Source organism: Lepisma saccharinum, chromosome 3 (genome assembly GCF_977018435.1).
Source record: "Lepisma saccharinum chromosome 3, izLepSacc3.1, whole genome shotgun sequence".
NCBI lineage: Eukaryota > Metazoa > Arthropoda > Insecta > Zygentoma > Lepismatidae > Lepisma > Lepisma saccharinum.
Window position 1 is genome coordinate 13809573 of NC_139231.1, and position 22929 is coordinate 13832501.

Sequence of the window (22929 nt, forward strand, 5' to 3'; positions counted from 1 at the left end):
AGCCCATTGAAAACCTTGAAAATGTCAAGAAATATTAAACATGAATAAATAATATATCCTAAATCTTGTACTTGCGTGCATGTGATTTCATAGCATACTTTAAGGCATAGGCAGTGCAAGGGGATCTATTTGAAACTGTAGGTTCAGTCCCTGTTATCTGTGTAATACAATACTGCTCTTTTACTACCGTAATCAAATGAAAGGAAGGAGAGCCAGAAGGGGTAAATAGCAAATGAGAAGGAAATAGGAAACACTCACCAATTCAAATGTTTGTGGCAACAGGCTGCATCTTCAGTTAAAGGTAATATGGCAGAAATGGAAGTGAGTGTTCGACCTGCAATGTTGCCAGGTCCAGAGCAAAGATATAGTTGGTACAGAAAAATGTAGTTCTCTCGCCAGGCTTGGCAAAAATTGAGTGGTGGGGTGTGTTGTGGGTATGTGTGAGGGCAGTGTGAGGAGAAGGAAGGAAGGATTGGGAACGGGGATGGGGTTAGTTGGGAAAGGTACTGAGTGGTCTTATTCAGGCCACAGGGTGTGGTTGCACTCATGGCTGATATGTGGGTTGGGGATTTAATAGTGGCAAATATTTATTTTACAAAAGAGATACCTCTGTGGAACTTTTACAGCATTGTGTACAACCCATTGCCAGCGATGTGGAAATCGTAGTATTTCTGTAGCAATGCCTGCACTGTTGATGGTTCAAATGGAGCAGTCTATTGCCTGAAGAATCTCTGGAACAGTTCGGAAGAAAATGCCACGAAGTGGTTCCTTCATCTTAGGGATCAAATCAAAGTCACCGGGGCTGATAGAGCACTTGGCAGCCGCATCGAGCTAATAAATCAGCCACAGGTTGTGCTACATGCACTCTAGCATTGTTCTGCAAAATGATGGGAGGATTCAGCAGAAAGTGTCGCTTCTTCTTTCGCAAAGCAGGTTGCAGGTTATGTTCCAAAAATGAACAGTAATAATATGCATTGGCGGTCTGTCCTTGAGGTTCGGTATGCGTTAAGATAACACCATCACAGTCGTACACGAAAATCACCATAATTTTCAAATTAGTGGAGTTCTGACTACAGAACTCCAACAATACTCTAATCCTCTTGTTGCTGCGCATGTGCCTAGTGTAGGAAGGAAGAGTCTATTTAATGGGAAGTAGGTTAGGTATCTAACATGTTCACAGTGTTGCACTATTATTCTCCAACTCACATATGTAGGCTTTCTCCTAGCATTTCTGCACTGAGGTGTTGGTGAATTTGGGACCAGGGAAAAGGGTACCTGAAAGCACTAGTTGCAAGGGGTGTTGTTACTCTTGGGACAGATGAAGACAGTGAAACCACTCCTCTAGCTTGTTTTATCGATGATATTTTCATGATCTGGACACATCTCTGCAGACTTTCCTAGACCAACTCAACCTCTTTAACTCCACGTTCACGTGGATCCACTACCAAACCAAACTGCCTTCATTAATGTGGATGTGCACATTGAGGAAGGTCACTTGCAAATATCCATCCACATGAAACCCACCAACCACATGCAGTATTCACACTCTCTAATTCTCATCCATTCCATACCAAGAAAACTATCCCATTCTCCTTGACTCTCGGAGGACAATGCCTCAACACCTCCTGACAGAACTACAACCTCCACATACACCAAGACTTGCTAAACCATGAATTATCCTTCCACCCTGTCCCCACCAAAAAATCGGACACCAACCTCCCTGTACTTGTCACACAATACCACCTCAACAAAATGAGATGCATCCTACGTTCCCTTCTCCATACTGATCTTAACACCAGAAACATCTTTCCAGACAAGCCTAGAGTTATTTCAATCACCTCCCTCCCCCAACCTCCAAAGCATCATGGTCCACAATACCCCTTCACCCCTCTGTTCACAGATGGAACCACCAAGGTGCAAAACCTGCTCCATTTTCATCACTTCTCACACCCTCCAGATTCACACTGCTACAGGCAAATTTACCCTCCACCCCAAAGGGACCTGCCACAACTCAAACTATATCCTTACCTGCAACATCTGTGGTGGCTTTACCTTGGGGAAACATCCACAGCCCTCAATCCCAGGATCAACAACCAGCACTCTTCTAATAAAAACCTGGACTTCACTGTTGCCATTTATACCAACAATCACAACATCCCTTGCAACGACTGCTTCTAGAAAATTATCATCCACCCCTTACTACAAGCCACCAACACGTCAGTAAGCAAAATATGGGAGGATACACATCAGCCATGAGTGCAACCACACCCCTGGCCTCCATGAGGCCACACAGCAACTTCCCAAACCAAATCCCATCTTCACGCTTCATCCCCATTTTCAACCCTCCCCCTTCTTCACACATCCCTCTCCCTACGCACACCACACTCTTCCTACCACTCTCAATTTTTGACCAACCTGGTGGGAGAACCATGTTTTCCATGCCAACTATATCTTCATTCCGGACATGGCAACTTGGCAGGCAAAACACTTATTTCCAGTATCTCTTGAATGTTTCCTTTTTCCTTCTCATTTGTTATATACAGAGGTTGTTCAGCGTATATTTGACCAAACGTGATTCCTCCCCCCTGCACTGAGAATACTCACCCAACCTTGGTCGGGCATGTTTGTCAGTGTAGTGTGTTAGCTGTAAAAGAGTGGTTGTGTTTTCTCACTTGGCCAAAAATCCCGCCCAAACTGAGCCGCTTTTTGGGAGGAGTGCATTGTATAACTTTCCAAGTGTTTGGGTTTTCTCGCTTGGCTGAAAATGCTGCCAAAACAGTTGCTTTTGGGAAGGTTATGTTGTAGCCTTTTATGACGCAAAGTTCAGTGTGTCAATGATCAGGGAGTAGTGTAAGAGCAAGAATTGTGACGTTAGTTTGACTTTATTCAAGAATGTGATCGGCAAGTATAAGGATTGCATGGCCCCAGCATTTGGTTCTCCCAACAAAGGGGACGAGAACACGGCTGTGCACACAAGCCACCAACAGTATGCAGGCGAAACTTCGCAGAATGGGCATGCAAGAGAATCCACCGACCCGAAGACAGACGGAAAATCATCTAAATATGTCTTTGGAAACTGTTAACTGCACCTTGCACCTGCATAATGGTGGTGGCTTGTGTGCACGGACGTGTTCTCGTCCCCTTTGTTGGGAGAACCAAATGCTGGGGCCATGCAATCCTTATACTTGCCGATCACATTCTTGAATAAAGTCAAACTAACGTCACAATTCTTGCTCTTACACTACTCCCTGATCATTGACACACTGAACTTTGCGTCATAAAAGGCTACAACATAACCTTCCCAAAAGCAACTGTTTTGGCAGCATTTTCAGCCAAGCGAGAAAATGCAAACACTTGGAAAGTTATACAACGCACTCCTCCCAAAAAGCGGCTCAGTTTGGGCGGGATTTTTGGCCCAGTGAGAAAACACAACCACTCTTTTACAGCTCACACACTACACTGACAAACATGCCTGACCAAGGTTGGGTGAGTTCATTCTGAGTGCAGGGGGGAGGAATCGCATTTGGTCAAATATACGCTGAACAGCCTCTGTATTCCTTTTGGCCTCCAAAAATCACTTATTCACACACACACACACACACACACACATATGCATTGCATTTCATAAGTCCCTCCAGGATTTCAAAAGTTGGTAGTTCAGGGGCCAACTCACCCACAGGGATGGGAGCATGTCAAGTGAAAAGAGTGAATATCGAAGTCTTTAACCTACCTTACAAATGTCTTTCCGTGGTGACTTGACAGATGTCAATACTGTAATCTAGCTGCTGTCATACATGTTTCAACATGACAACATTGATGGTAGCAGCTGCATTTATGATTCTTTGTTGAAGCTCTGTTAAAGGAGGCACGCAAACACAATCTTTAACATAACTCACCGACTTGTCAAAATTATTGGGGGAGGGGGCCTCTGATCACTAAAATAAATTAATGAATGACTCCCTCCCTCCCTTTTTTAAGTTTTGGCCTCAGTGTTCGGAATCTCGTAGAAGCCCATGAATTCCTCAAAAATATTAAAATTTTCATTTACAGTTCGAATGCAAAATGTCAATTGTTCACGGATGGATATGTCAAGTTTCATCAATCATAATAGCAAAAAATTCCAGACTTTTAATATCTGCTACCACAAAGCGCAAAACAGATCTCCCTAATATATCAATGATCTCGTTCTGAATGTCATGTGAGAGCCATTTGTAGCCCGAACATCCCATCCATTCTCCCAGTTCATGCACATCTTCTTTTGAAACTCTCTTTAGTAAAAATGTTAACAATACTCGTAATTATATACTTAGTATATAGTAATAAGTCATGTGTTTTGCTGTCTCTGATCATAGCCCACCCAAAGTTGATGGTTTAGCGGTCTCAGCCCCCCAAAGTTGATGGTCTAGAACATTTCAAATGTGTATTTAAAGTTACGTTCATGTGGCACAATTGAGAGTAAACTTTACAAGAGAAGCAAAATAATACATTAGATCCTCTTAAGCAAAATTATTTGGGGGGCTCTGCCCTCACATCGTTAACATGGGGGGGGGGGGGGGGGCTCGAGCCTCCCCAAGCCCCATGGAGTTGGCGCCTATGCCTCACAGAAAAAAGTTACATGGAGTGAGGTTAGGTGACATGGACAGAGGCCAGAGAATAAGTGTTGAATCTTTGTCTAACTGTTGTCCAAATGACAATCAGGTAATCCAAAACTTCCCCATGAAAATTAGATGAGCTCCGTCCTGTAACAGGCATTAGCCACTGCTGCAACATGTTGAAGTAAACAATACCAGTAACAGTTTTCTCAGTACAGAAAAATGGTCCGTAAACTTTGTTATGGCATTGCACAAAACAGTAACGTTAGGAGAATCACGGATGTGTGAGGACTTTTCATGCCCTAAATATGCCACGTTACTGAACAACACAAGCCTTCCTGCAAACACGCCCTTCTCTAGATGTCCTTGCAATTTCAAACAGAATTGGTAACTCTTGTGGAGTGAGGGCCTGGATCAGCTTGTATGATTTACAGACGAGTCCTTTGCATAGGATATGCAAAACAGTCATGTGAGACATTTGTAATTCTCGACTTGCACAGCATGTTGATTTTTTAGGACTCCTGGTAAATGATTCTCTTACATGGTCCACAGTCTCGGGCGTTGGCCCCAGCCTACCTGCTTATTTAACGACACAGAAACAGCCAGTTTAATCAAATTTTCTATACAATCTCTTACTGTTTTGTCCATTGGTGGTTCCGTGTGATATTTCGTTCAAAAACCTTGTTGCACTGTAACAATAGGCTCAGTTTTAGCATTTGGAGGACACAAAAAGCTTACTGTTCACCTGAAACTTCCATCCTCGCACACTACTGCCTCCCAGCAGAGAAAGAGTAAACTAAGCCATGGCATTTGTCATGAAACAAACTTTTATATTTCCCTAGCCATTAGCATGCTTTCATCTCTTGGATGCTTTTTGCTATTGCATGGATAAACTTCAAGATCTCAGAGAGACGTGTGTGTGTGTGTGTGTGTGTGTGTGTGTGTGTAGATACTTAATAATACTTTAACTCTTTCTATATTTGGTTATTTTAGAAAATAATATGTTCAATAAGTTAGCACTGAAGTCTGTTTTATTGATGTAGGGCTATGTATTTGTCGCAATAGATGCAAATACAAAACTGCACATGTATGTTTATAATTTGATGATGATTTTACAGCACTAAAACAGATCTGCAGCATATAACAACAACAACAACAACAATAATAATAATACAGTGGAACCCCATTTTTATGTTCCAGGATTTTACATTTTTCTGCATTATATATTCAATATTCATGGTTCTAATAGAGCAAAATGCTATAAAAATTTTCCTGATTTTATATTTTCCCGTATTTTAAGTTTTTTTCAGCTTGGTCTCCTGAAAAACATAAAATCAAGGTTCCACTGTAATAATAATAATAATAATAATAGCAGCCATGATTTTTCCAATGAAATACTCATGACTCCCCGCATAATAAGCTTTCACTCCATAAAATTTATGAGCCAGAAAGTAAGTGGAAAGTAATCACTTACCATTACTTATTCTTAATGATGTTAACACATTTGGTTTAAGCTATGCTTAAGTTCTTGGTTAAGAGCTCCTATTCTAGCCAAACAAATTCTGATCCCCTTGTCCCTCCCTAACATGCAGAGGAGAACAGCGACAAAGAAAACAGATGTTGCACTTACTTCTCAAGATCCTGCCAAAGCTTCATCTGGTGCGTTCGCAGGCTGTGGTTCTCCTTCACAGCCCTCTGATCCTCCTTCAACTGGCGGCCAAGCTTCTCCTGCTCTGTTATCCTCTGGCTCAGCTGGTCCCTGTAAAACACATGAAAGACCTTGACTAGTGAATACATGGCATGAGTGACATGCTGCAATTTGCACCCCTTTCAAGGAAAGCCTTGTGATTCATTTATAGGAGTGCGATATAAACCAAGGATTGAGAAGACTGACATTCCAACAACTGCTTGCAAGGCAATGGATACTCAGAATTATCCATCATCAAGATTTCATCATGGTACTAAGGGGTGTTGAAAACTGAAAAGTTCATGGCCCGACCCAGAAGGAATGCAGTGGGAATGATGAAATTTCAACTCAATATACTCCTCACAAAGCTCAATGCACTTTCTGGCACGATGCACATCATTCTGTGGCAGAGGTCACCTCCTGATTGGGTGCAAAATGGCGCCCCTTCAAGTGTTTCTTGAGTTGGGGTAGGAGAAGGTAGTCTGACGGAGCCAGATCAAGGGAATAGGGGGAAACATCAACACATCGAAAACCAAAGTCATGCAGTTTCAGGTGCATTTGTAATGGTTGATGAGCAGGCTCTTTGTCCTGGAGGAACAGGACCCTTTTTGACTCACTGTACCAGTAGGGGGTACCTCAAGAGTCCTGGGTTCGATTTCAGGGGAGAGTGATCTCAGGTAGGATCTTCTAGCTATGCCCCTGCATGGAGCAGCTCCGGGGGTCACCCAGCGTTTAATGAATGGGTGGCTGAGTGTCATGTCCTAACTCCAGTATACTGCCTATATGCCTTCATTGCACAGTACAATGCACAGGAGATAGCTTTATCTTTTTTTTTTAACTTAATATAAACTGAGATATAGACCTCTCAATATCAAAATTCAGTATCATGATGATACTAATAGTTGTAGATGCAGAATAGTACATAGAAGTTAGGAGAAAAGATTAACATCCAGTTCATGCCAAGATTTAGTCACCTTTTTACCTTCCTTCTTCAATTCTGGGGATAGAGATGTGATATCCAGAAATCTTTGACAGCCCTCTGTGACTTTTACTTTAATGCTGCATTGTCCTGATTTTATCTCAAAAATATCATTATTTGGGGAGAATTCACACCGAAGCGACAAGCAACACCCAACACATGCTGCTTGGGAACGAGTCAATCAGCAGTAACGTTTCACACAGTAGCGGCATGACAGGACACACAAGCTTGTATTCGATTAGTGAAATCCTGAAGCGATACGTGTCACTTTGGTGTGAATTCTCCCTAATACAGTGTTCACAAAGTTATATTTTCACACCAAGGCATAAACATGCACTCAAATGTTTACAAAATGAAATATGCACAAGATGCACTATGTATGAGAGATGACACAAAAGTTTTGAGGGTACTTGTTGGGAAACCTGGTGGTAAGAGGCCTGTAGGAAGGCCAAAAGAAGATGGAATGACAATTAAGCTGGACATGAACAAAATTGCTAAGGATGGTCAACAATTGCTTGATCTTGCCCAGGTAGGGTTGCTACGATCTTTTGATAATGAAATCCAATGACATTTCCAGGTTTTCCAGTCCAATAATGATTTTTTCCTGACATTTTTTATTATCATGATTTTTGCTTTTGAACCTTGTGTTTTTCGATTAAATAAAGAGGTCCATTAATTATGAATATTCACTTTCACCAGTTTCTTTATAAAGCAAATTTCATTCCACACGCACAAAAACATGTGAAAATTCGAAGAATAATGTAAAATTACAATGAGCATCCACTGTGTCAGGTTCTGTAACTTGCATCTAGCAAGGTAACAAAGGTGCATTATTTCATTATAACACATCTCCGTGATCTCAAAACAACAGCAAACACTCATAAACAACATAATTTTCATAAACCACTCAAAATTTTTCACTATCTATCAGATTTGCTATGCAGTTCCTATGTGCAACAAAACTTTTTGAGATGTTGTGCGCTTATAAATGTAAACAAAAGAAAGCAGCATTTTCCTTGACATGCACATTTGCTTTCTGCTCAACTCATGTACTACTATTATGCAGAATCAACAGATAACTCCCAGGCTAACGTTAATTACACAAAATTCGACTAGTGTTATAATGTTGCTAACATTTATTTTTTCTTGTTACATCATCATCAACATTTTTCACCGGTTCCTGCCTCTGGCTGGGTCGCCATAGAAGTCAAGCCTCTCCACTTTTTCCTGGTCTTCCACCACTCCTCTCTTTCCATGGTGTTCCAATCTTGTCTTCTTCTCCTAACATGCTCCACTATCTGCTCTTTCCACCGACATCTTGGTTTCCCCCTTGGCTGTATTCCCACTCCTTGTGCATTGTAACTTGTTCAACAAATTCCACACTTAAGAGGTTAAGTGAATCTTTTTGTGCAGTGGAATCACAAGAACCGAATCCGGAAGTGAAAATGAACCACTTTTTCACTTGCAGACTCCAAAATGCATGCAAAATTCCAGATGATCTGCAAAATTCCCTGTTTCCAGGGTTTCCATGTGCATAGCAACCCCGCCAGGATGGGAACAGGTGGAAGACAAATATTGCTGTGAGAATTAATCTTCGGGTTTAGGTATGCCAGAGTGTTAGTTAGTTATGACATTAAAAAGAAACTGTGTAATCCTTGAACTAACCTCAAAGATTTGAGCTTCTTCTCCTGAGGATTGCTGTTCACATACATCCGGATCTCATCAGCGAGTCTCTCTTGGTTGACTTTCAAGACATTCGTCTGGGCTTCAATCACATGGTACTTGGACTCCAAGGCAGCCAGCTCATCCTGCAGACTTCTCACTTCCTGCAGAAAATAAAAAGACAGTGATAAACAGGGCTAGGAAATTGATGAAAAATCATATTTTTTTCTGGGCTTTGAAGACAATGCAGAACCTGATAGTAGTCCATTTCCCTTCAGTAAGAACCAGGAAACATTGTTTTTTTTGCATTCTCCAGCCATTTTTGGCTTTTTAGATCATTTTTAAGTATTATTTGTCATTTTGTTGCATATTTTATCATTTTTGAGGTTTCTTATTGCTCCTTCCCTGTTGTTTCATGTATGTGCTAGCAGAACTTACATATTTAAATTTCCTAACATGTATGCCATAATTGAAAATATTATCAATGGGAAATTTGGGAAATTATAGTCTGGTGCATGTGAAACACAATTATATTTTCACCGACAACTGTATTGTGCAAGGCTCACTATGAAAGGAGGTGAATTACGAGGGTGGAGCATTAAGTATCGCACAACATTTTTTTCCCTGCGATGTTATTGTGGCTGGAACGTTGAAATTTTACAGACTTATAGTTTGAAGTTCATGTTAGAGACGTCATTTGTTCGATCAGATATAACTCTTGAAGCAGAAGCGTGAACTACTATGCAAAGAAACTTATAACTTAGCATGTTATTGTTGTGAACGTGTGAAGAGCAAAGAGCTGTAGTTGGTTTTTTGTGGGCGAAAGGACTAAACCCTAGTGAAATTCACAGGGAAATGTTGGGCATGTATGGGCAAGACTGTTTGGACCGTAGTAACATCTCCAGGTGGTGCACATTCTTTCAAGGAGGCCATGTGAAACTTGTTGACTCATTGCGTTCCGGCGACCAGGTAACAGATGCAACAGAACTGAATGTTACAGCCATTGAGCAGGCTATTCTCAACGACCGGCGGATCCATCTGAGAAACTTGTCAGAGCGGTTCAACATTTCTTACAGTACGGTATGCGATATTCCTAGGTGGCCAATGCTTCAATTCCAATAAAGAAGTGCAATCGGTTGTGCGCAGATGGCTGTATTCCCAAAACAAAGTTCTATGAACAGGGTATATTGAAACTAGTGCCACGATGGGAAAAATGTGTTGAAAGACTTGGCTCCTATGTCGAAAAGTAGCTAAAAGATGTGGTTTCATTGTGTATAATTTATGTTGTCTTACCTATTAAACTTCTTTTTTTAAAAAAATGTTGTGTGATACTTAATGATCTACCCTCGTATTTATACAGACAAACTTATGGTGTAACGGTATGTTGAAGTAAAAATAAAAAAAGTACATTAGCACTTAATTGTATTTTTTCCTTTCCTTTAGTACTTTAAACCACCAAACAATGGATATTTATCGATGTAACTACTCTCTTGTAATTTATAAAAAAAACAAGCTTTCATTTCAAGAGCAAAATTATTTTTTATGTCATTTTTTAAAATTTTTTGGTCATTTCTTAAAAAAATTTTAAGGTCATTCTATGGGTTATTTTTTTAAGATTTTTTAGGCCATCAACTTCCGAGCACTAGTGATAATAATCTGTCCCCTCTTACTAGATTGATTGACCAATTTGGTTTATTTTACTTCACATTTCTGCCACTTTTGGTTAATCACGAAGATGAGGATGAGTGATGATATGATGAAATTGACAAAGGGACACTCACAAATAACACTCAATGCTCAGGTTGGGATACAAACCCGGGACCTCTGGCATTGCTACCACCACTAAAAAAATGAATATACAGAGTGTTTCAAAAGTTGAATAACCCAAAATTTGAAAATTTATATCATGAAAACTGTATCATAACTGCATTATAAAGACTCATCCATTGAGATATTTTCGGATGCTTAACATTATCAGTTTACCCCATGCAGAAAATTATATAAATTAATAAATGGCAGAAGGAAGGCTTAAATTTTTTTCCAGAATGCCACTTTTCAGTGAGAAAAATACAGCATGTTCTGCTTAGGAGTATAATAAAAGAAAAAATCATAAAATTGTAACAAATAGTTGGAATGATGGATAGTTGGAAGAGTAACTGAAAAAGTTTTAAATGTAACTTGCTGTGGCAGATCGCGCAAGCGCAGAAGCTATAGGCTCGTTCAAACTGCTGCGAAGGCATCATTCGCCATGTGAACGCCACAACAGAAGGTGTTTTGTATTTTGGCACTTGCAGAATTTAAATTTGCATTATAACGTTGGTGCAGCGAGTGATGTCCCAACGTACGTGTCGATTATGAAATGGGACAAGCAGCTGAGAGAAAGAGGATCTTTGTTGCCGATGACTGGGAAGCATGCAAAGCAGAAGGTTTCTGAAGAAAATGTTGAAAGGATTCGAGAGACATTCACTAGAAGCCCTAGAAAATCAATCCGGCAAGCAAGTATGCAGCTTCAAATCGCACAAACTACAGTACATAGGGTACTGCATAAAAGGTTGCGTTTGCATGCATACAAAATCCAAATTCATCAGCATCTAAAGCCAAGTGGTAAGATAGCAAAAAAAGAATTCGCGGTAACAATGGTAGACAAAATTGATGAAGATGGTGTATTTATGGACAAGGTGTGTTTTTCGATGAGGCGACATTTCACGTGTCTGTATGTGTAAGCAGACATAACTATAGGATCTGGGGGTCGGAAAATCCACATGTTGTGCACAATGTAGAACGGGATACTCCAAAATGTGTGGTGTGGAGTCATGAAGGATAAAATCATCGGTCCTTTTTTTTTTTCCTTGGAGCGCACTGTAATGCAGCAATTTACATGAACATGCTACAGCAATACGCTGTGCCTCAACTTCCAGAAGGAACGATTTTCCAGCAAGACGGAGCCCCATGCCATTTTGCCAAAGAAGTTCGCCATTTCTTAGATGAGCACTTTAATGCACAATGGATTGGTAGAGGATCGTGGATCATAACGTGGCTACCAAGGTCACCGGACCACTGTGCTCGACTTTTTCTTGTGGGGTTTTGTGAAGGACCAGGTGTATGCTACAAAGGTTCTAGATTTATGAGACGTACAGGAAAGAATTCGCGCTGCAATCAACAATGTGATGCCACAAATGCTAGAAAACGTATGGGCAGAGGTGGAATATCAATTAGACATTTCCCGCACAACCAATGGTGCGCATGTTGAGGTGTAATACACTTGTAAAAAAAAACTTTTTGAGTTTATGCATGTATGTAAAAAGTTTTGGGCGTAAATAATAATAATTAAAGAAGGGTCATAATTAGATGTCTGATGATTGATGCCATTTCAATCTGTCATTTGCAATTAATATTGGTCATATGCAGCATTTGATGGAATTATTACTGCCGATTATATGGGTTAAGTAAAAAGTGCTATTTTAGGGGCATATCATCTTAGATGGCAACACTAGCATCAAAATATTGTCAGCAGATGCAAGCAATATATCCCTAAATACTGGACATACATTTATGCAAAAAATCATAAATCATAATTTTGCACCGAAATTGGACTCTGAGAGGATCCTACATGGGCATGCGCACAGGGGGGACAGTTGCCCCCCCAAATGATGGACATCAGTAGTTTTTTTCCACGGAGGGAGAAGCAAGGTATTTTTTCCATGGGGCATATTATCCCGATAATACCATTGCCCCCTAAAAGAACACCATTTGAATTTGAAATTATCACATTCCTGCATCCACATTATAATAATTATTGTAAATTACTATGATTGAAATCAAATTATACGTGTGAAATACAAACTTTTAGGTTGATATTTGATTCCTAAGGGTGAGGTGTGGCCATCCTTGTGTTATTAAACGATATTATACTCTTAAAGAAAATGAAGTATTTTCAATCCGCTGAAAGTTCAAAGTAACTACGGGGGAAGGGGTGCAGTGGCACGACCACAGGGGGTCAGAGGGGTCTTACCCCAAAAGCCTATATTGAAATCATTCCTAGGGGGCAAGAGGGGAAAACACTGAAGTAAAAGAAAGCAAGACTAGTAAAATCTGAGAGGAGCAGGACAAAAGGATACTCAAGATGGTATTGGTTTTTACGTCTTTCTTGCATTATTTCCTTTAGGCAGGCAAGAGCACCTGCAAGGCGGGCACAGAGGGGGAATTGCCCTCCTCCATTTCAAATTTTATCGGGAATTGGCCCTATGCGCCGAACGATCTAAATGAAAAATATGGAAAAGAGAATGCCATGGCACCCCATAAAATTTTTTGCACTCCATTAAATCAATATTGTTTTCAGTTTGCAAAAATTTGGGTTAGGCAACATAGATAATGCCTTGCAGGGAAACTAGTATTTCAGGATCTACGTGCCCCATTTTTATTGCTGGTGATTGTATGTAGGATCATGCATATTTATTAACTCAATGCTGGCCTACATGATTCGCTCAAATTGTAATTATAAAATAATAAAGCACAGGGATCAAAAGGAATGTACTGTTCTGGCAAATCAGGACGTCTAGTAGCCACATTTATGATTCACTCTTGCAGTTTCAAAATGGTGCAAGACAGCTGCCATGCAACGATAGCGTTGCCAGGTGCATACAATTATACACTCAAAAATCAAATTTCAGTGCAAAATTTCGATTTACGATTTTTCATATACATGTATGACCAATATTTAGACACATGACAAAGTTTTGACTTGCTAGTGTTGCCAGCTAATGTGACATGACCCTAAAATGGCACTTTTTCACTTAACCCATATAAACGGCAGTCAAAAATCCATCAAATGCTGCACATTTGGTTGAAAATGACAGATTGACATTCCATCAGTCACCAGACAACTAACTTTGACCCTTCGATAATTTCTTATATACAAGGTGTCGCTCACCGTTGAACAGAGTTTCTACATTCATGTTATTTTTCGAAGTAGTCCCCTCCTCTATCAATGCACTTCTACCAACGGCCCACCAGCAAGTTAATGCCCTTCTAAAAAAAATATTTTGGTTGACCTGTCACCCAGGAATGTGTCGCCCTATGAACTTCTTGATCAGATGCAAAGTGTTTCCCGGAAAGAGCCTCCTTGAGAGGTCCAAAGAGCCAATAATCGCTGGGTGCTAAGTCCAGTGAATAAGGGAGATGTGCTATAACTTCCATACATAAGTCCTCAATGGTTTGAACAGTCGGAGCAGCAGTATGTGGATGGCAGCACAAACCTAGTTTCCAAAATGGGGTCTATGCAGCAGAAAGCATTCTGGGCTTTGAATATGAGAAGTGTTTCTCTGTTGTTACCGTACAGCATGCATTCTGGAGACAGTTTACAACTGTACCGCCAGGTCACCAAAGCATTCTTAGATGGCATCGATAGTTTAAGGAAACTGGTTGCCTGTGGAAAGGTAAAAGCACAGGATGTCCAAGCGTTTCTGATGAAACAGTGGAGCGAGTTAGGGCGAGTTTTGTGCGTAGCCCACAGAAGTCAACATACCGCACCAGTAGCGAACTTGATATTCCGCAGCCAACTGTCTGGAAGATTTTGCATACCAGATTGCGACTGAAACCGTACCGCATATAGTTATTGTAAATGTTACAACCGGACGACCTCGTCAAACGACATGAATTTTGTAATTCCATGCAGGACACTACGGGGGACGATGGTTTTCTTGAGCTTCTGCTGTTTAGTGACGAGGTGACATTCCATTTGAGTGGCACGGTTAATCGCCATAATGTTCATATCTGGAGTACTGAACAACCACATGCTACAGTGCAACATGAACGAGATTCCCCAAAAGTGAATGTGTTTGCTGCAGTGTCTAAATCAAAGGTTCTTCGCAGAGAACACTGTCATTCCTCGATATACTGCAGTTGTGGTTTCCACAAGTGAAAGAGGATTCCAATAACTTCGTATTCCAACTTAATGGGGCACCCACCACCCCACTGGCACATTGAGGTGCGTTGCTACCTGAACAATGAACTCCCATGATGTTGGATTGGGCGATGTGCTGAAGATGACTTAGCACTTTCCCATGGCCTCCTAGATCTCCCGAGCAAACGGTTTGTGATTTTTTTTCCTTTTGGGGGCATGTGAAAGACACAGTGTATGTACCACCACTACCAACAACTTTGGTAGAGCTGCAGGATCGCATTACAGCTGCATTTACCACCATTAGTAGGGATTTGCTAGAGCGCGTGTGGGGTGAACTAGACTATCACATAGATGTGTGTCGTGTGACAAAAAGAAGCCACATTGAACATTTCTGAAAGTATGTCTGAAACTTGGACAGTTTCTGTTCATTTTCATGTATCATTCTTTAATGTATGTGTTATATATTTTTTAATGAAACCCTTTCAAACCCGATGAATCATTTATAACCCTCTATGTAGATAATTATGACTGTTATCCATCATTAAGATAAAATAATTCTTCTATAACTAAATGGTTGCATACAACAATTTTTAAAACTACATCATAGAAACATGACCACTGTGTGTTCTCATATTTCTGTCCATTCAATTTAAGGTAAAAACGAACATCCAAAGTTGCGGGGCACTCAAAACACAATGCACCATCCACTGGTCCCTGGTTGTTTTGTCGCCTTCTCTTTGAGCGTCTATTTTACTATGTCTACAGAGAGACAATGTGGGGGTAGTTTAACCATCTGTGCAGATTTAAATAATTAAATAACGGAACAAGGAGCAATAATTGGAAGGTAAGCTATGCTTTGTAAAGATAATTTTCTTATTAAATATTCCATCTGCCCACATGGAAGATTAAAGAAACAAAGTCTTACATGTGTGCATGTATTCATATGAAAAATATTTATGTCAGCGACTACTTTTTAAACAATAATTGGAATTTATCACATGTACCGAAATTAACTGTAATGTTTTGTGCAAAAGGCAAATAACGTAAAAATGTGATATTTATCAATTTTATCTTCTTAGCCCTTAAACAGAATGTTAGTCGGTTGCTCGAACCTTGAGGATAGCTAAGGAATACTTATAGTATAAATGAGAAACAGATGAAGTGATGCTTTACCTAAGTTTTTCTGTTGGGAATGCTTCCCTGAAGACATGGTGGAAATTTGTCACCTTGTAATCAAAAGGACCCAGGTTTCCAGTCTCGATTACCTTATCTGTGCATAAAGTGGACTCAAAACAAAAACTAGGAAAGGCACCTAGTTGGGACAATGGGAGGAACCTCCTGCTCTTCCATTCCCCACACTGCTAATCATTCTTTGACATTCTCACAATTAGCCACACGTGGCAGAAAGCGACTCTAGATAAGAGAATTACTAAATAAATAAATCATCCTCATTGTCATGATTAGCAAAAGTTCCGAAAAAGCAACATAAAAATATGTAAATTTGGAACTGTATATTAACCAAAGAAAATTATTTTAATTAATTTGTTTTATTGAAATGTTGAAGTGCATTTTTAATTTTATTTTTTCATTCTGCAGAAAAGTTAGCAACTTGTATGATACTTTTTACAATATCATAAAATATATTGAGGAAAGTGACGTGTGAATCTGAGTGTTCTAAACGTACAGTAATTTTAAAATTTGTGAAAAATATTATGACGAAAACACTTGTAATTCCAGAAAGTGTATGTCTTTTGTTCTTGTAACAATACTTTTTTGCTGGTGAGATCCTATACACTGACAATGATTAATGCTGTTAACATACTGAGCCATTCATTGCTGGCACTATTGTAGAAAAAAATGGATCACTCATTTTTGCACAGCAAGTTACGTTTTACACAGGCAGTCTCTTACACTATGGATAGCACACAAGATTTGTCCCGGGGGTGGTGCAACTGAGGCTTTTTTTTCAGGGGTGCCGCAAATAGCAATGCAGCTAAAAAAAAGTAGCCAAATCATATCTGAGTACATCAGTTAGTTATGTGAATATTAGAATTATTCAGATGCTAATGAAATAAATTACACAGATAACTAAAATCTGCGATTTCAAGATATTTATAATCTAGATTATCCATATTTCCATGTAACAGGGTTTGTCTTTATGAACCTCGTGCAAAAGTAAGTGTTAGTGTCGAATTATTTTTGATGCTATTGTCATATTCAAAATTTATTTCAAAATTGCTGAGAAGAAATGTAGCTGTAGCAAAATTTCCGCTACAACTACAAGAATTTTGTAGCTTCGCTACAGCTACAGCTAGAATTTTCAAAATATAGCACTGCTACAGTAGCGATGCTACATGTTGGGTCTCCCATATAGGGAGATGGTTAGCACTTTTGCCTTTAGTGTGAATGGTCCCAGTTTCATCTCAAGTGGGAACTACAAAATTCTCATGTTGCTCTGCTCTTGAAACTGTTTTCTATTGAGACAAACTTCAACCCTCAACATAAGGTGGATTTGTGCAAACACACACAATTGTAAGTCCCCCCCCCACTAAAATGTCACACTCCAATTACAACCAAATACAATGGACTGACCGAGGATTTACACATATCCATAACTAAATGTGTAATACAGAGCGATCCATTGAAGTGTAGACCACTGCTTCAGTGTTTGCGCTAGCCGCAAGTGAGGCACTCACAGTCGTTTGTCGGCATCACACAACAGTTTCCTTAATTATTTTAAAAAGTGATTTACTTACAAGATTTATAAAAGGAGGTGTTCAAACTAAACATCTTTGATGCACACACATTTTTGATACATCTTTACTAACGTAAGCTGGGGAGGGGGCTAGAAACAGTTATTTTTACGGAGGTTCTGAAAGTAGACAAGACTGTGAAGTTATAAGGGTCCTTGTTTTGTGTTGTATGACCTGTTTATTAGTCTGGTGATGTCCGTAGTGATAGGGTGCTTGTTGTGTATTGTGTTTTCTCTAGTGTATATAACAGCAAAGTGTTAGGGCTCAGCAAATGTTTTCAACTGCACAGCATGTATTTATTTACGATTCATATGTGTTAACTCAATCGGCATGTGAAGTTCAAAGGTGACTTGAAACAAGATTACCGTGTGTAAAAGTTCCATGTCGTAAATAAATCACTCTTTAAACTGGTTATGGAAACTTGCACACTTGATTCACGGACAGTCTATAGCGCAAACATACGGCCATTGCCTTGCTTGATGATAGCGCAAACACTGATGCAGCGGTCTATACTTCAATGGATCGCTCTGTAGTTAAGATAGGCAATGTCTTTGACCTATTTCAGGCACACCAATAGCAAAACTCAGAACCCTTCTGTACCTGTTCCAGTTTTCCAGTAACACTGTCCAATCCAGCTGCTGTTGAATCATAAGTATGTTTCCTTGCTTCATACTCGGTTGTGATTTCCTGACACTCCTCTCGTAATGGCCGTAACTCTGGAACAGAGAACCATTCTATGTTAAATATCTATTAAGATGAGGATTTATTCTAAACATGCAAAAGACATTCATCATGTTAGTCTTGTAGCAGGCAGCATTATAATCATTCACTCATTTTCATACCAAATCTCTAAATTTGCCACTATTAATTACTGTATTGCAATAAACTGTGTTTTACACTTTCCTATTGTTGCTTATGAAAAAAGGAGCATTTATTCACCATATACACTGTTTTCCAAATACATTTCTAAGCATACAGTTTCTACTTGCAAAGCAAAATTTATGAGAACCACCTGGTTTGGTAGGTTAGGTTGGGAACTAAATATAGAATGGTAAACTATTGGTTATAAACATTGGGTAAATTTTATGTTAGAATCAGTACAAATGTTATATTGTACATGCCGAATTTTTACTCCAGTAACAACCATGGTGTAGTACATAGTTTTAAGATGATTGCTTTAATCTATTTCAGAATATGCAAATCAAAAAATGTAGTGATGTGACAAAGTACAAAATATTTTTGAAACAATTCCAATATTTAACAAGATTTGCAAAGTTATTTTTCAAGAGTAACTGGGTTATAATAAGTTATTTTGCTTCAAAAGAAACTCAGCTACAGTCTCACCTCTTAAATTTGAACTCACTAATATATTATAATTAAACTACCACTTGATATTAAAATTCAATTAATACTAATCGACTACGATGAGGAATAATCCTATTTATTATTTCAGTTACCATTCTCATAGAGCATGATGCATCTACAAACTGCAAATGGGCTAACTTTTTTTACTGATGACCATCTGAAATTAACACTAATTTTCATTAAATTATAATATGTTTAAACATGAAAATATGGAAGTAAGAAAATTCAAATTAAACTTAATTAAAAATTACATGATTCTGGACATTTATTCAAAACAAATGTATCTATGTATGAAGCTTAAAATTTGCTCTTGGTACAAAAGTAATTGTAAAAGTAACTATTAATTTCATTACTTGTAACCTGAAAAAAAGTAACTGTTATAGTTTCAGTTACTCACTTTAGTAATATACTACAGTGCAGTGGGGATCCCAAAAAAATAATTATACATACTTCAAGAACAAGAAAAACTATGCAAAGAGCTGTAATACTAAATTTTAGGGATGGGGCGATATGAAATTTTGGCCCATACCGATAAAGTACCAACATAAAATTTACCAATACAATAACTGATATTCTACTGATCCAATATAAAATTCCAAATGGTTCACTGACCTCCTTAATAAATGCATGTTACCAGATAAACCAAACTTTTGAAATGGAAAAGAAGCTGTACATTTAGACATTTACTTAAAAATATAACAAATGGGAGAGAGATTATATGTTTATATCCATAAAAATTACACTGGTCTACAAATTTTCATGAACTTTCTGCTTATGTATATTTTTCAGTCTTATTTTCATAATTTGGACCCTAATATGGCATTGGTTTTGCTGTAATGTCAGTTTTTCGGATAATATGGGTCGTTTATTATTTCTTATTGAAAGTGCAACATGTAGCCTATATGTCATATGTATTACGAGGCTTGTCCGGAAAGTAAAGATACAAACCAAAAATAAGATATAGAATAAATGTATTGTTCGCAACTAAAGTTACACTGGATACACTGATACAGAGGCTATTTCTCCAAATAGGTGCCACCATTGTCCAAACATTTGTTCAGACGTGGAACAAGTTTTTGTATCCCTGAATCGTAGAAATCTGCGGCCTGCATCTGGAACCAAGTTGTGACTTCTTCCCTGACTTCATCGTCGTCGGCAAAGTGTTTTCCACCAAGATTTGTTTTGAGGTACAAGAACAGGTGGTATTCGCTGGGTGCAAGGTCGGGGCTGTATGGCGGATGGTGAAGGACCTCCCATTGAAACTGTGCAAGCAGATCCTTGGTGACATTCGCAGCATTGTCATGAATAAAGCGGATTTCACTTGACAACATGCCTCTCCGTTTGTTTTGAATTGCACGTCGAAGATGTTTCAAAGTCTGGCAGTAGGTTTCAACATTAATCGTTATTCCAGGCGCTATGAATTCCAACAGCAGGATGCCGTGGCGATCCCAGAAAACTGTTGCCATCAGCTTGAGGGTTGAAATTGACGTTTTGAATTTTTTGGCTTTTGGAGAATGGGTATGGCACAACTGCAGTGACTGCTACTTGGATTCAGGCATATGGTGGAACACCCATGTTTCATCACCTGTCACAATGGAGTGAAGGAATGCATCTCCCTTTTCTGTGTAGCAAGTAAGAAAGTCAGTGTTTTGTGTTTGTCAGTCAAATGTTTTGGGACCCAACATGCACACAACTTTCTGTACCCTAACCCACTCACAGCTTCACGAATAGTGGTTTTCGAACTGTCAGGAAACATCACACACAATTCTCGAATTGTCACCTGCCTATTTGCACGCACCTCTGCTTCAATACGATTGCGAAGGTCGTCAGTGATCATGGACGGCCTCCCACTTCTCTCTTCATCATGAACATCACGTTGAGCTTCTGCGAAGGCACGGCACCATTTCGCCACATTTTGATGATTCATTACATTCCCATAGACAGTCACAATTCCTCGGTGGATCTCCGATGGATGCTTTCCTTGTGCCTGGAAAAACCTGATCACAGCGCGCTCTTCGCACTTGGCGGGATTCTGTATAGCCGCTGCCATTTCCAACGCGTGTTCTTCGCACAAGTCTCCCAATCCTCGTCGTATGGATCACGGTTACTGCCAGTGTTGCCAACTTTGGTACACATTTTTCCCCTAACGTGCAAATGTGTTTGTATCTTTACTTTCTGGACAAGCCTCATATGTAGAAAAACATAAAATTACAAACACAGTACAGTCAGTACCCAATAAATTACATATATAATGAACAGTATAACAATGAAAAATAGCTAAAGCAATACAATGAAATGAACAGAATACAATAATATTACACATCAGTCCCTTAATTTAGTTCATCTCATGTGACAACATGCTCAAGAGTGAATATTTGTTGTTTGTTGTCTTTTTTGGGAAACACTCAATTCCCCTTCTTCACGAACTAATCCCCAAATGTAATCACCCATCATGGCACAGTCCCATCTTCCATGAAATGAATGTCCTTTTGAAAGTGTTAGCCGTGTTCTTTGCTTATCTCTCCCAAATTCTGCCAAAAGAAATCAAGATGCGAATGAAGCATGTTTAATTTTACAGACATTCTACAGCCCAGTATATATCTATCAATTAGTGTCTTAACTTCATCGTCAAGAGCTTCACTTCTGTTGTGGACAAGAATTCCCATCACGAAGTTGTGGAAGGCCTTCCAAGCATTTCTTTCCAGCTCAATCATATTTTGTTTAAGTTCATTACTATTTAGCATGAAACAAATCTGTGGTCCTGTAAAAATGCCACCCACAATTTTTGCCTCTGACAGATTATGATTTTTTTTATGTACTGTAGAGCAGCTAACTCACTATCCACTTCTGTCACAAATTGTTTGGCCAACCTCCGTTTAATGTGTAGCGTTGGTAGGAGAATCTTCTCTCTGGGCACTTAAGCTGCGCTTATCACATTGTGTTTTCCTGGAATTAGCTCTGTTCTTTCAGGTCACACAGTTTGCTCGTACTGTCCTAGAAACAGAGAAAACAAGAATTTTCTGAATTTTGTTTTTCTACAGGAAGGGCATTCCTTCAGCCGTGAAGCTAAAATCATCATCAGTAACATGGTCACCAGAACTGTCCAAATCACTACCTTCTTCCGCAAACGTGGTTTGGATTGGAGGCGATGGTATAGGAAGATCTTCACTGTCAGGAACAGGTGCTCGGGAGGATGGTTTGTCAAGATACTGTAGCTGACGGCTGGTCTTCCCTCTCTTGAAATGTGGCAGGTCGATAATGCAAAAGTAACAATCATCATGGGTGATTTGTAGGTTCCCTCCACACTCGCAGAATCGCAAATGGCATGCCTTTCCTGCTATCACGCAACCAATGTTCCATCGTCGTCGATCTGCAGTTACCACACGTAACATGTGGAGCTCATGGTTCGTCCACATCACCAACAGCCATTCCAAAGTACTCTTTATAGGCTTCACAAAATTTTGTCCCTGGTACAATGACATGTTTAACTTGCTTGGGCCCAATATAGTATCCACATACATAACAGAACGAGACTGCATGTAATTTGCACTTCTGACCCACTGACATGCTGTTCCATAACAAAGCAAATGAACTTAACGCAGATTAACACACACCCAGACTGAAGTAGTAGACATGGTGGCGAAGAAACAACCTTGAAACACACAACCACAAGGCCAAAGTAGGAATTCAGGTGAGCGCTTGTACTCTTCAAATTTACTATGCACCAATAAAAACAAAAGAAAAAAAGGTAAAGTGTTCCCCTGTGCATAGCACCACGCCATGAAGGCATATAGGGGGTGTGGGGGTAACCCACACACAAAAAATAGATAAACCACACAGAAGGGGTAGACATGAAGGGAGAGTTTCGAACCTTTACACGAGTTAAAATCAACAGAAACTGTGCTTCCATCTAGCGACTGTAAGAGTAAATACACCCATATTGCTCTGGCTAAGGCAGCAGTGCGAGAGAACAAAACATGCTAATATCT

The 22929-nt window shown here is 39.4% G+C and overlaps 1 protein-coding gene across 1 annotated transcript in view; it reads right to left on the minus strand.

Moving 5' to 3' along the window:
* Window positions 1–22929, minus strand: part of LOC145984919 (intraflagellar transport protein 81 homolog) — a 106603-nt gene that overhangs the window by 535 nt on the left and 83139 nt on the right. Inside the window, exons 11-13 of the mRNA XM_083118317.1 lie at window positions 18176–18291; window positions 8924–9084; window positions 6223–6351 (exon numbers count right to left, since the gene is read on the minus strand). Of these exons, the coding sequence (XP_082974443.1) occupies window positions 6223–6351; window positions 8924–9084; window positions 18176–18291 (406 nt within the window). The remainder of the gene's footprint in view (window positions 1–6222; window positions 6352–8923; window positions 9085–18175; window positions 18292–22929) is intronic.